This window comes from Mobula hypostoma, chromosome 11, assembly GCF_963921235.1.
Source record: "Mobula hypostoma chromosome 11, sMobHyp1.1, whole genome shotgun sequence".
In the NCBI taxonomy this organism is placed as follows: domain Eukaryota; kingdom Metazoa; phylum Chordata; class Chondrichthyes; order Myliobatiformes; family Myliobatidae; genus Mobula; species Mobula hypostoma.
Window position 1 is genome coordinate 52,915,635 of NC_086107.1, and position 14,559 is coordinate 52,930,193.

The 14,559-nt window shown below is 40.6% G+C and overlaps 1 protein-coding gene across 10 annotated transcripts in view; it reads right to left on the reverse strand.

Annotated features, from left to right (window-relative positions):
- myrf (myelin regulatory factor) overlaps nucleotides 1-14,559 on the reverse strand; it is a 290,463-nt gene that overhangs the window by 12,423 nt on the left and 263,481 nt on the right. For all 10 annotated transcript variants that reach the window (XM_063062045.1, XM_063062042.1, XM_063062041.1 and 7 more), the window contains 7 exons: nucleotides 13,257-13,322; nucleotides 9,587-9,681; nucleotides 8,217-8,402; nucleotides 7,845-8,114; nucleotides 6,135-6,222; nucleotides 5,230-5,304; nucleotides 1,942-2,044 (listed from right to left, as the gene is read on the reverse strand). In XM_063062045.1, coding sequence (XP_062918115.1) covers nucleotides 1,942-2,044; nucleotides 5,230-5,304; nucleotides 6,135-6,222; nucleotides 7,845-8,114; nucleotides 8,217-8,402; nucleotides 9,587-9,681; nucleotides 13,257-13,322 — 883 coding nt within the window. The remainder of the gene's footprint in view (nucleotides 1-1,941; nucleotides 2,045-5,229; nucleotides 5,305-6,134; nucleotides 6,223-7,844; nucleotides 8,115-8,216; nucleotides 8,403-9,586; nucleotides 9,682-13,256; nucleotides 13,323-14,559) is intronic.

Consider the following 14,559-nt stretch of genomic DNA (forward strand, 5'->3'; position numbering starts at 1 on the left):
GATGTAGGGTATATGGATTTCAGCAAGACATTTGATAAGGTACCCCATGCAAGGCTTATTGAGAAAGAATCGAGGCATGGGATCCAAGGGGACCTTGCTTAGTGGATCCAGAATTGGCTTGCCCACAGCAGGCAAAGTGTGGTTGTAGACAGGTCATATTCTGCATGGAGGTCGGTAACCAGTGGTGTGCCTCAGGAATCTGTTCTGGGACCTCTTCTCTTTGTGATTTTTATAAATGACCTGAATGAGGAAGTGGAGGAATGGGTTAGTAAATCTGCTGATGACACAAACGTTGGGAGTCTTGTGGGTAGTGTGGAGCACTGTCAGAGGTTACAGTGGGACATTGGTAGGGTGCAAAACTGGGCTGAGAAGCAGCAGATGGAGCTCAACCCAGATAAGTGTGAGGTGGTTCATTTTGGTAGGTGAAATATAATAGCAGAATATGTATTAACGGTAAGACTCTTGGCAGTGCGGAGGATCAGAGGGATCATGGAGTCTGAGTCCATAGGACACTGAAAGCTGCTGTGCAGGTTGACTGTGTGGTGAAGAAGGCATATGGTGCATTGGTCTTCATCAACCATGGGACTGAGTTGAAGAGCCAAGAGGTAATGTTACAGCTGTATAGGACCCTGGTCAGACCACACTTGGAGTACTGTGCTCAGTTCTGATCACCTCACTATGGGAAGGATGTGGAAACTATATAAAGGGTGCAGAGGAGATTTACAAGGATGTTGCCTGGATTGGGGAGCATGCCTTACAAGAATAGGTTGAGTGAACTTGGCCTTTTCTCCTTGGACTGATGGGGGATGAGAGGTGACCTGATAGAGGTGTATAAGATGATGAGAGGCATTGATCATGTGGATAAGTCAGAGGCTTTTTCCCAGTGCTGAAATTGCTAACATGAGAGGGCATAGTTTTAAGGTGCTTGGAAGTAGGTACAGAGGGGATATCAGGGGTAAGTTTTTTTTTGCAGAATGTGGTGAGGGCGTGGAATGGGCTGCTGGCAACGGTGGTGGAGGCAGATACAATAGAGTCTTTCATGAGGCTCCTGGATAGGTACATGGAGCTTAGAAAAATAGAGGCTATGGGTAACCCTAGTAATTTCTAAAGTAAGTACATTTTCGGCATGGCTTTGTGGGCCAAAGGTCCTGTATTGCGCTGTAGGTTTTCCATGTTTCCGTGTTTCTATGTTTCTTCAATATTATTAATGATTACAGTCTAATAAGGGGATAGCGCTTCTTCACAGGACAGATAGAAAACATTAAACTTGGAGAAGAATATAGTAGCGACAGACCACAGCCTGAATCCTGGGTGAAACACAATGAGTGGAGATCCCAGATGATAATGGAACATTTTGGAATGATGAGCGACAGACACAGAATGCTGGAGGAACTCAACAGGTCAGACAGCATCTATGGAAATAAATAAACAGTCGATGCTTTGGGCCGAGACCTTTCTTCAGGACTGGAAAGGAAGGGGGAAGATGCCAGAGTAAACAGGTAGAATAATGTTCCTCCATTCTAGGATGCAAAATCCCAGGAATATGGAGCCAGAACCATTAACTAAAAAATGCCGCGTGGGATTTGGTTACTTCTGCAGAAGATGATGTCCAACCTGTCTCCTCGGTGGTAATCCAGAGATGCAGTTATTCACATCCTTATTTAGAAACCTTTGCTGAAATAGGCCTCAGTAAGGATAAAGGATGCCACTTTCCCAGGAAGGTACCATTTAGGTTTTTACAATAAATTCACAGAGAGGAGCTCAAAAGCCTTTGATAACTTCCTATCTAATGTTGCTTAAAATAAATTGCTTATCATCCCAGATTAATAAGGAACTCCTAAACTCTGGAATAGTTTTACAGTAAAATCTCAATGAACAGCAGTATTTTGAAGTGACAGAAAAGATGCAAAAATATTGACCACTGTTGTTTTAAGCCTTTACCTGGGTCGGTGAAGTTTCCATCTTCAAGCCAGTATTCGATATAGTCCCGCATAAATTGCCATAATTAACACTACACAGATAAACAACCAGAGGCAAAGCGGTCCTAAAAACAGAGAGGAGAAAAAATAAGAAATGCACAACTTTAACTACAAGACATGAATAATGAATGGATTTCACTTCTAGGTTCTGAATTGAATCCAGAATGCAGAAAATCTTTCCGTGTTGCTCTCAAGGCTTGACATGAATCCATTCTGAAGCATTCCCAATCAGTTCTCATTGTACACATAAGGGAAGAATACAAAGTGGTTGAGAGGTTTTCGCATAGGAATACAAATACTAGGTCAAACATGCAACAAACAGTTCTAATTACCAAATAAAAAGAAATATGCATTTACACATATATTCACCTTGGGAAGGGTATAGTGTAGGTTTAACAGAAATATACTAGGACACCATTACATTATACAAACCATGGCTTTGGAACCTAGACTTTACAAAAATAAAATAGTTGATTTGATCTAAATTTTCAATATATTGAGGGAAACAATAAGGTAGATAAAAATATTTCCCTTGGTTAGAGCCAGAGAGTCTAAAAATTACATTGGGTCTGCCAAGTGTAAAGTTAATTTGGAACACTCTTTTGAAAATAGTAATTGCTCCTGTATTCATTGTTAATTTTCAGTATGAGTCTGGGAAGTTTGTTTCAAGAGATATGGTGTAAAGAGGAAAATAGGTAGTTACAGATCAGCAAGAATGGTAGAAAAAGTTCAAGGCACTAAATAGATTTACCTTTTCTTGTGAATCTACTATTTATCCGCCTGATCTTCACTTAACCTTTTGTACTAAGGGAATACAAGATTGGGTTTTTTGAAAATTTTCGCGATTCTTCCTGAAAAGGATTTAGGGTCTGTAAGTAAGTAAAATGTTGCAAATATTTCATGAGAACAACAACTTATTGCAGTCATTACTTCTGGATGTGAATGAGATTGATGCTTTGCATGGTCTGGAAAGGTTTAGTATTAAGTCCCATGCCTGTTTCAACTTTATCTTTTTTACACTTTGCACTGTTTTTTTAATTCTGAAAAACTGAATAATTTTGTTCACAACATGAAAAGGCATAGAAACCAGGAGGTCCAAATTATTTTGTTTTTCTGTTTTCCGGTACAAACTTCATCAGCTATTTTTCATTCCACTTACCCTGTCCAACTTAAACTATAATTTCTAAGTTCCCTCTTCCATTTTTAGTGTTTACCTAGTTTGGTACTTTGACTCCCAAATGATTAATGCAAATTGTAGCTGTGGTGGAGTCAGGACTGAGCCCAGAAGCATGTGATTATATAGTGCTCTCCCCCACAAGCCCTGCCATCATGACTCTTCGAACTCTCTCCATCTTCCAAACTATTTGTAATCCATTCCCATGGCTTACCTTTAATGTCTATGGAACTTTGTAAAATTGTTTTTGAAGGCTAGTATACACCATGTCACCGAGGACACCAAGGTTTAGGCAGTCTCTTCTACTTGAACTGACTGGCTAGGTAGGACATTGCCTTACTAATCCATAGTAAACTGCTGAAGTGTTTTTACTGCTGAAGTTTTTTTTAATGGACTCTTCAATCACAATTGTTATTTAAATGGAATGAAGTGTTTGTGGTTGTTTTTTTTATTTTGAATTGCAATCTACTGATGCGTCCCTCATTCTTCATAAAGGTTGTCAATGGTTTATGAATCTCTCCCTCACTCTTGTCAACAAAACTACCCCTGATAGCTATTAACTACTTACTGAGATAGATCACGTCAATCAGGTCATATAGGTCAATAACCTGGGAGCAAGGAAAGGATTTGGTCAGCACCGCCTCCTGCTGGTTGGTGCACATGTAAGCATTATGGGTGTGGATGAGACGAGACTTTTGACATTCAGTTCATTATCCTAAACAAACCCAAACACTGAAGTTCTTCTATGATGAATGGCAGCTTGGACCTATTTCACTCAGAATCAGAATCAGGTTTAGTTTCACTGGCGTACGTTGTGAAATTTGTTGTCTTTGCAGTAGCAGTACAATGCAATACATAGTGATAGAAAAAAATGTACATTCCAGAAAAAAAAAATATGTTTATAGAGTTAAATTCAATAAGTAGTGAAAAGCTTACTGCCCATTATGCCATTGGTATTTAGAGCAGTAATGAAGATCCTGCATCTCTGGCATTGTTCAGGGCTTCCTTCAACGTATCAGCAGCTTGGTTTTCACTACTATCAGTCATGCAAGTCCCGGGTAGAGACTCAGGAATACTCAGATGCAGAAGGATTCCTCAGTGCTGTTTCCATAGCAATTTTGCTTTTACCATTCAGGGTTGTTAGCCCTGAGCTAAACCTTGGAACTTGAAGGACTGGTGGACCACTTAGCTTGGCCTCTACCCTTTGATGTGTTTGGCATAGGTGACCCTTACCAAGGCCCAAAGCATAAAGACCTGACTCCAGCAGCATGGCTCTCTGGGTAATTGAGGCATGCAAGCCTCCAAACCATGACAAGCTTGGAGGAAGAAGTGCCAAAATAGAAATAAAAAAAGTAGTGAGATAGTCTTCATGGGTTCAATGTCCAATCAGAAATAGGTTAGCAAAGAGAAAGAAGCTGTTCCTAAATCACTGAGTGTGTGCCTTTGGGTTTCTATACCTCCTTCTTGATGGTGGCAATGAGAACAAGGCATGACCTGGGTGGTGGGGGTCCTGAATGATGGATGCCGCCTTTTTGAGGCATCAGTCCTTGACGTTGTCCTGGATAATAGAGGCCGGTGCCCATGATGGAGCTGACTAAGCTTACAGCTCTCTGCAGCTTATTTCAGTCCTGTGCAGTAGCCACAACCCCGCTCCCCCAATACCAGATGGTGGTGCAGCCAGTTAGAATGCTCTCCACAGTACATCTGTAGAAATTTGTGAGCGTCTTTGGTGACATACCAAATCTCCCCAAACTCCTAATGAAATATAGCTGCTGTCATGCGTTCTTTGTAGCTGTAACTAGCTGGTATATCTCACTCCTGTATGCCCTCTCCTCACCATCTGAAATTCTGCCAACAATAGATGCATTGTCAGAATTTTTAGGTGGCATTTGAGCTGTGTCAAGTCATACAGTCATGGGTGTAGAGAGAGTAGAGCAGTGAGCTAAGCACACATCCCTGTGGTGCTCCAGAGTTGATTGTCAGGGTGGTTCACTCATGAAAAACTAAAGATTTTTGTTCACGACTTGAAGAGATATAATATTAGTGGTTCTACTCGTAAGAAAGCAAATAGCTTACTTCATTTGCAAGGTGATGGTGACATCGATGGATGTGGTCTTGCTGACTGGGATTGAGTAGGTGTAATTCCCTGAGCTACAAAGAAAAACAAACAGCATTTTCACGAGATCGGATGACATCCACCCCAAATGCCACAATCTCAACAACAATCAGAGTTTTCAACGGTTTTTTAGGCTTTCTATTTATCAATCTAGCACCATATGCAAATATAGGAATACAACTATTAGCATGGAAATTGAACATCTTACTTTGTTCTCCTTGCCTCATACTCAAGGTGAGGAGGAACAAACCATGTAAAATATATTGGAGTATAATATCTGGGTCAGCTCTTCATTCAATGTTTTATATTTTAAATAATGTTCTCAGATTTTGTCTGGATGTACTGTAGATTGTATCTTTCCTGTGTAGTTCATCATAAAGGTTCCTTTGTTTTCTTTCTCTTCAAGACATTGGTGAACCTCAAGACAACCTGGCAGTTTTATGCTTACCATTATGGTTATCAGTTTTCTATTTCAGGATTTTTAAAAACTGACTTTACATCTCCTTATTGCAGTGGTTAGATCAGATTTATATCCCATGATCATCGGACTTGACCATGGGATTACTGGTTTGGAAGCATAGTCATCAAGCCACTGTGCTCCAGCGGAGGCCTTTTTGTTCAAACTATACCGAGTAATTATTATGTACAGGAGTTGTTTTATGTGGGAAATACTGTTGTTACTCCTGGTATTCTACTGACCAGGAAACTGGAGCTATCTTAGTCAATAGAAAGTGGATCTATCCAGTACAAAATGTATAGTATTTAGTTGATTATCAACACTGTCAAATGCATCCTCCTCATTCTTTTTCCCCAGCTCTGATGTTTCACTTCATTTCAGTCAATACATCCTGCTGATATTTCTCACCTGCAGGATCCTTGTGTCAGACAGTACTGCTCCGTGATTTCCAGACCATCCTCGACAATTTGGGTAGAAGTTAAGGTGGTGTTCTGCCCTTTAGGGAGGAGAAAAATAGGAATGATTACAATCTACTCACCGAGAAACACGCATGTGCACATGACAGATAGTGTTGTAGTATTTGCATGTGGTAGGGTAAATCTGATACTTTCCGTCTGTAGTATTTATTTATTATGTTAATATAGGGTATTATGTTAATATATTTATTATGGTAATGTAGTGTGTATGCTGAGTATTGCAAAGACACAAGTAAAATTTCCATATCTGTGTATCCAAAGTATAAAATGAAATAAAAACACAGGAAATCATGGAAAAAATTTACTTTGCTTCACATCTCATCAATCCTTCCCCACAATCATCTATTGTTATATTGATAAGGAAGCCTAAAACTTGAAAATAAGGCTGGTCCTTCCACAGCAGGTACAATCCAACCGATCCCTGATTTACCACAACCACTGTCAGCTCTGAGCTACAATGCCTTCAGCAGCACAGAAAGCATTATGCTCCTCAACCGTTTCAATAATTTGATTATGTCCTCACATTGGTCCCATTCCCAAACTTGTATAAGTCTGGCTCCCTTGTGAAAGTTTGTCCAGTGATAAACCTTCTGCTTGTTAAGAAGGGTGTTCATTCAAAATTCAATGTCATGGGTTTCTGCAATGTAATAAATAGACTATCTGAACAGATCTCAAATTCACGCACATGTTATGTTCCTGTTTAAGGAAGTTAAACAAAAAAAATCCCCAGTCCTTTTAAAACTAAAGTGTTTAATAGAATATTCAAAAGTATTTGGTTTCTAAAATTTGCGATTTGAGTCCAAACTATTTGAAACTCCCTTAGAGTAATGTCCATGCATGAAAATGTTATGAACAAATATTTTAGCTCTGTGGGGCTGGGTCGCAAATGAATGCAACATTTTTTTTTTGTCAATGCCATCACACGCTAAATGTTTAACTTAACGAGTGATTGCAAGATGTTTCTTCACCCAGGGAGTGGAGAACCTGAAAGTACTGGAGACAAGTCATTAAGTTATTCAAGGAGGAGGTAGATTGTATTTCTTCATGCCAAAGAATTTAAGGATTATGGGGAGGAGGAGGAGGGAACAGGGCGCTGAAGCTGATGATCAGTCATATAGCAGAGCCAAAGGACTAAACAACTTTCCCTTGCTCCTTTTTTCTATGTTTCTATTTGCATCATTATTGTAAGAGGTAAAATAAAAAACTGACATCGAGAGAAATATACAGCTACTTTAGTCACTTTGTAAACATACTTTGAGTGAATGGAGCCCTCTCTGATTGTTGGCAGCTCAGGTACAGCTGTAAAGCAAAGTTATTTCTACTCTGTCCCAACAAGCCGCTATAGTTCCAACCTCATTTTCTTGCACAGATGTGACATTTCTTTATTTCCCCCACAGCAGCGAAATTGTCCAACTGCTGATTGCTGCCAATCAGTGCTGATAACACGCATTTTCAGCCTGTGACCCAAGAAACGGAATTAAAATGGTCCAAATGTGCGGTGAAGAAGCAAGGTGGTAGAAATGTTAAAAAGTACGCCCGACTTGGCAATGGTTCTCTGACATTAACAGGATCCCACTGAGAAACAGAGTTGGATACATCAAAAGTAGCCAGAAAAATGCATATGAACGTGGCTGGAACTCACAGCCTGTGTCGCTGTCAGTCGAGTCTGTCTGCTCGGCGCTTCTTTGCCTTCTCGCCTGCAGGCCAGGCAGTTTATTCTGCATGCTGGTAAAGTGAGGAGGAAACTGTGATTTGCCATGGATATTTAGGATCTGTGGTGGTGAAGGACTGTAATTGTTTGAGCTGCTGATCCCGTCTCTGGGAGACATCCGCCTGATGTTATATTCATTCTGATTCTCATTTACAGAAGATTTGGCTTTGATGTTGCTGGTGGCAGATGTGCCAGGTTGATCTGAAATCGCCGGAAATATGAAACAGAGAACATCAGTGGCGTTTAAAGGGCGAAGCAAAATAAACAGCGCATTCCTGAAGGTGAAATGGGAATTGCACTTACCAGCAGTGGGATGGTTAGTGCTAGCTGAAGAAGGGGTCAATGGGATGGTAGTCACTGGCAGGATGCTACTGCTGGGTGGATTTGTAGAGTTAAGGAGGCAGCATAATACTTCACATGGAGAGGAGTAGCATAAACTAAGTGGACGAGGGGAGTGGGACACAGGAGAAGCAGGTGAAGACATACCAACTGCAAAAAGAAAAAGTGTTTGCAACATAAAAAGTGATTCAAGTATAGAAACACCAAACTCTATTGACACAATTCCATTGATTAGATTTGTAAAATACAACTTTTATACTCTGCTAGTGTGTGCTTCACAGAAGCAGATATACAAGGATTTCTCCAAATAATACAAATAAGTTAACTGTAGAGCTTTTGAGAGTCTAGTTGTTATCTCCAATGGAACATACATCAGATAAAAGGAAATTATGTAATATATCTATTAGTGCAACAAATGTGGCTCATACTGTGGTCAGCATAACTAATGACAGGGCAAGATTGATGGGTCAAATGGCCTAATTCTGCTCCTATATCCTATGGTTTAAACAATCACTGAGCTGCGCGCCAATGTGTATGGTGTCACTGCCAGATATTTAGTAGTGTTCTGAAATGGTCTTGGAACAAGCAAAACCATTCCACCACATGCTACATCTTTGTGGGTCCAGGTTTTGGATGCCTAGGTACAGGCATTTGAAAGTGAAAAATACAGTTTTGAGCTCACTTCTCAAAGTCATGAAGGCTGGAACCTGGAGTAAGGTAGGTGAGCCAAGATTTGATGGGATTGCTTAGAAGGACAGGCACGGCAAAGATAAACCAGTCTTTAGTGGTGGGAAAGATAACGTCTGAACTGAGGCAACAGGAGTAGTCTTTCATATTTCCTGAATGCTCAGTGCTTTGTCTTTGTAGAAGCTTTATATTGGAAGCTGGGTAAATTGGTAAGTTTACAATGTTGGATTAATGGCAAACATCAGGAGAAATTCTTAAAACAGCCTCTTAATATTCCAGCCAGATGTGACTGTTTTTGGGCTCCTTCAGTCTGCTGTGTGTATGCTTGCCGTTCACATCCAACTCAACCTCCCAAGTGTGATTGGCCGCGTGTTGAAATTATGATGCAGCAAACAAGTTGTACATGCACTTGACCCACGACCTTCAAGGTGAATGGATATCCACAATTTTTCAATTACTGTTTACATTGCTCCCAACTGTCAGAAATCATGCATGGATTTCCATCCAGACATACTTCAACATAAAGTTATCAGCTCATGCCTGCAAGTTTCTGGCTCTAACAATGTGCATTCAGAAGTTCAGCCCTACTCCGTCCCAGACTCCAGTGGGAACTTCATCTTTAGCTGGTCCAGATAGTTTTAGCCTACCTGGTTGTTGAGCTCCAATCGTGTCGTGTGAGTCTAGAGGCGTGGACCAATGGTTTTCTGTTGAAGTGGAGTCTGGGTTGGCGTTTCCAAATGGTCTGCATGTGAAACAAAATCAGTCATATTTGCATATGTAACCAAATGAATCTGGCAAGCCTAACATAGTAGATCCTTGACTAACTCTACTTTCATCAGCTGGCTGTTGATTAATGAGATAATTTTAATTTAAAAAATGAGTGCTCAGAATGAACTGAGATTTTCCAGTACAGGACAGTTCCATTCCTAGGAACTAAATCACAAAGGTCCATTTTCTACAGTAACCCATACCTTATTGATCTGCATGTACTTGCTATCATTCCTTCATTTTATTCAATAGAATCAGAATCAGAATCAGGTTTATTATCACTGGTATGTGTCATGAAAGTTGTTAACTTAGCAGCAGCATTTCAATGTAATACATAATATACAAGAAAAAATAATAATAAATACAATAAGTGAATCAATTACAGTGTACGTATATTGAATAGATTAAAAATTGTGCAAAACCCGGCAATAATATATATTAAAAAAGTGAGGTAGTGTTCATGGGTTCAACGTCCATTTAGGAATTGGATGGCAGAGGAAGAGAAGCTGTTCCTGAATCACTGAGTGTGTGCCTTTATGGATCTGTACCTCCTACCTGATGGTAACAGTGAGAAAAAGGCATGCCCTGGGTGCTGGAGGTCCTTAATAATGGATGCTGCCTTTCTGAGACACCACTCCCTGAAGATGTCCTGGGTACTTTGTAGGCTAGTACCCAAGATGGAGCCAGGTAAATTTACAACCCTCTGCAGCTATCATAGTCATCCCATGATTACCCATAGATAAAAGTAGTGAAGTATATACTGTATCATGTTATTAGTACTACCAGATTGAAAACTGCTTTAAAATATATGGGAAAATTTGCATAAAGTTTCCATGTGTCAGGTCATTTACAGTATAATCTGGATAGCTGCTGAATGGTTTTCTTAGCTTAATTATATTGCTACAATTGATAATATAGGACAATGCTAGAAATATATAGCCTCCATTATCAAACCTATCAAATCCAACAAAATATCACCTTAAAGAATCCCATCAGTAATTGTCTCATAGTAGGAGAGAGGAGAAGATGGCGGCGCAACACAAGCCGTTCCAAATTATATCGTATGTGTTAACTAGGGGGCCGTGCACAATCCTGATTTGATGGAGACAGCCATGAGAAGCACGGAGGAACACCTGGAGAAACTTCTGAAATGCCTGCTTCGCTACCGCTGCTACCGTGTGATCGAGAATCTCCAGAGGGGAAGGCCCCAAATCCTCGGCTTTGCCTATTGCCTGTTGCTGGGGCCAGGGTCGAAGCGCTCGGCAGAGATGGTGCTCGGTGTCGGAGAGTTGGTTGGAGGCTCGGAGTTTTCGGACGAACTCTGAGTCGGACTGTGGTCGGATGCTTCCAGGATGCTGCATCGGCAAGTTTGTGGTGCTGGAGGTTCATCGTCTGCGTGAGATGATGGGACTTTCGAGAGACTTTGAGTTTTTTTACCGTGCCCGTGGTCTGTTCTTATCAAATTATGGTATTGCTTTGCACTGTTGTAACTATATGTTATAATTATGTGGTTTTTGTCAGTTTTTCAGTCAGTTTGTCATGTGTTTCTGTGATATCATTCTGGAGAAACATTGTATCATTCCTTAATGCATGCATTATTAAATGACAATAAAAGAGTGTCCTCATAATCTAATGTGAAAGTAATGTCAATGAGCTCCTGTAGGAAGGGAGGGAGGGAGGGAGAGTGAGAGTGAGTGAGAGAGAGGGAGGGGGAGGGGGAGAGGGGGAGAGAGAGAGAGAGAGAGTGAGAGAGAGAGAGGGGATAGAGAGGGAGGGGGTGGAGAGGGAGAGGGAAGGGGGAGAGGGAGGGGGGGGGAGAGAGAGAGAGACAGATAGATAGAGATAGATGGTATCTGAAGGTAATTAGAATCCATCCCAGAATTAATTCTATTATATAGAGAACGAGCCCTTCTACAGTTTCCCTTCTTGTTTATCAATTATTTTGGGAGACTGAAAGCTGGAAAGATTTCTATTTATATTTTATCTACTCAACAAATTATGTTTTAGTGGAAAGTCTTTTACCTATTATAACAATAGACAATAGACAATAGGTGCGGGAGTAGGCCATTTGGCCCTTCGAGCCAGCACCGCCATTCACTGTGATCATGGCTGATCATCCACTATCAGTACCCTGTTCCTGCCTTATCCCCATAACCTTTGATTCCGCTATCTTTAAGAGCTCTATCCATCTCTTTTTTGAAAGCATCCAGAGACCTGGCCTCCACAGCCTTCTGGGGCAGAGCATTCCACATATCCACCACTCTCTGGGTGAAAAAGTTTTTCCTCAACTCCGTTTTAAATGGCCTACCCCTAATTCTTAAATTCTTCTTCTATTGCTATAACATAGCAGTCGTTTAATACACAGCAGAATCCTACATGATTATGATATAGTGAGCAAGTTGGAATGACCCCAGTTTGGATGGTAATAGCTGGTGAAATGTTGGCCAACAGTACAGGAGGGCTCTCTGAAATCCAGATACTTCAAAGGCATCTATCAGTATCGGTTCAGGTAGATACTGAACCCACAGGAGGTACTGCATTTAATTCCTAGCAACCTTTCTCAACGCTGTACTTTCACCAGAACTGCAACAGTTTAAGAAAATGCCCTATGACTACCTCCTCAAGGACAATAAATAATTCTCGCTCTACCATTGACTCCCACATTCAGCAAAATGAATGAAAGAATAAGGTCTGATTAAACCAATGAATGAAAAGGTGGCAGGTGAAATAATATGTGAGAAATGCAGCAGGAATAATAAAGATGTTTTTGTCTGGTGAGAAACAACTAAATGGTGACAGAGGGAAACATTCTGATGCATTGGTCATAATATCTATAAAATTAGCATGAACCTGCAGCACGCAGGAAGGAAAATGATATGCTGGTCTTAAGAACAGGAAAGGGCTTTACTGAGATCACCCCTGGAGTACTGTGTGCAGCTTCAGTCTTCATACATAAGAAGTATATCTTACAGCACCAAGTCCCTAGATTGATTCCTAGAATGAGGGGCTACCCTATAAAGAAACATGGAGGAAGATTGGCCTTTAATCATTTGAGTTTAGAAGAATGAGAGATGATTTTATAGATTGTGACAAGGTAGATACTGAGGCTGAAGAATCCAGAACTTTAAGGAAAACAGTTTGAACATTTAGAAAATGATAAGGTCTACCTGACCCAGAGGTTTATAAGCCTTCTGAACCAAGGTGATCAGCTACTGAGTACATTCAAGGTTAAAAATCTTAGATTTTTAGTCTCAAGGACAGAGGATCCGACAAAAAATTGGATAAGGTGAAGGATTAGCCATGATTTTACTCAATAATGGAGTACGTGTGTGTGTGTGTGTGTTCATGTGTGCAGGAATGCAATAATGTATACAAGTACAATGTAGAGTGTTAAATTGACATCAATTGTGATCCAAATTTTTATACCAATGGCCTTGAATTAGTCCCTTCCAAGAAACATTTCATTAACATAGAGGAACACTATTTGGTCACTCAGGGAATTTCTGCCCAAATTATCCTGATTAGGAAGTCTAAAGTCGATCCACCTACCCATCAGCATCTGCGCCATCATCATTTCGCAAGTTCAACACATAAAGGGTGGACATCGATATTACACTGAGGAGGAAAAAGACAGCCGCTTATTCAAGGCACAAGTTAATGGAGACTCACTTAGGGCTAAAGTTAATTACTCTAGCAACTGAGTGTCTAGCATGTTTCAAGATCTTACAGCAGATACTGAAAATATATCAAGGCTTGGATGTGGAATCTTGTTGGACATCAGGGCTGAGACAGGAACATAATGGCAAATCTTAACAGGATTAGGGAATGCTGTAGACTCTACTATCCAATGAGCTTCCATATTTGAATCACAATATCCTGGAGAATACTATTAGGGTTAATAACACTCCAAGATATTTTGATTGGAATATGGAACCATGGGCTATAAGAGGTGATTCATAATTAGCAGATGATGTCTGGCTTTTAGTTTGTGAATATAAAAGAACGTATTCTGCCCAATATAAGTGTTACCCTGTGCAGGTGAAGGACTGGAGCAACGTCTCATTGGTTTTGTAAGGCAGGCCGGGCAATGTTGGAAAAAAATTATCAGTAAATTCTTCAAGGTCTCCTTAGTGTTAACAAAGATAGAGCAATGGATGTGCTGTGTATAGATTTTAGTAAGACATTTGATAAGATTCCCCGTGATAGGTTCATTCAGAAAGTCAGAAGGCGTGATCCAGGGAAACTAGGCATACGGATACAGAACTGGCTTACCCATAGAAGGTAGAGGGTAGTTATATTTGGAACAATTTCTGCCTGGAGGTCACCAAACAATGGTGTTCTATGAGGATCTGTTCTGGGACTCCCGCTCTTTGTGAGCTTTATAAATGACTTGGATGAGGAAGTGGAAGGGTGGGTTAGTAAGTTTTCAGATGACACAAAGGTTGGTGGAGTTATGGATAATGTGGATGGTTGTTGTAGGTTGCACTGGGTCATTGACAGGATGCAGAGCTGGGCTGAAAATGGCTAAGAGAGTTCAATCCAGAGAAGTGTGAAGAGGTTCACTTTGGAAGGTCAAATTTGAAGGCAGAATACAGGGTTAGTGGTGGGATTCTTGTCAGTGTAGAGGAACATACATTAAGAAGGTGTATGGTCCATTGGCCTTCAGTATACTGGGCACTGAGTTCCAAATCCACAAGGCAATGTTGCAGATCTATGGTTAGACCATACTTGAAATATTGTGTTCAGTTCTGATCTCCACATTATAGGAAGGATGTGGCAGCTTTAGAGAGGTTGCAGGGAGATTTACCGGGATGCTCCTGGACCAGAGAGCACATCTTATAGGAATAGGTTG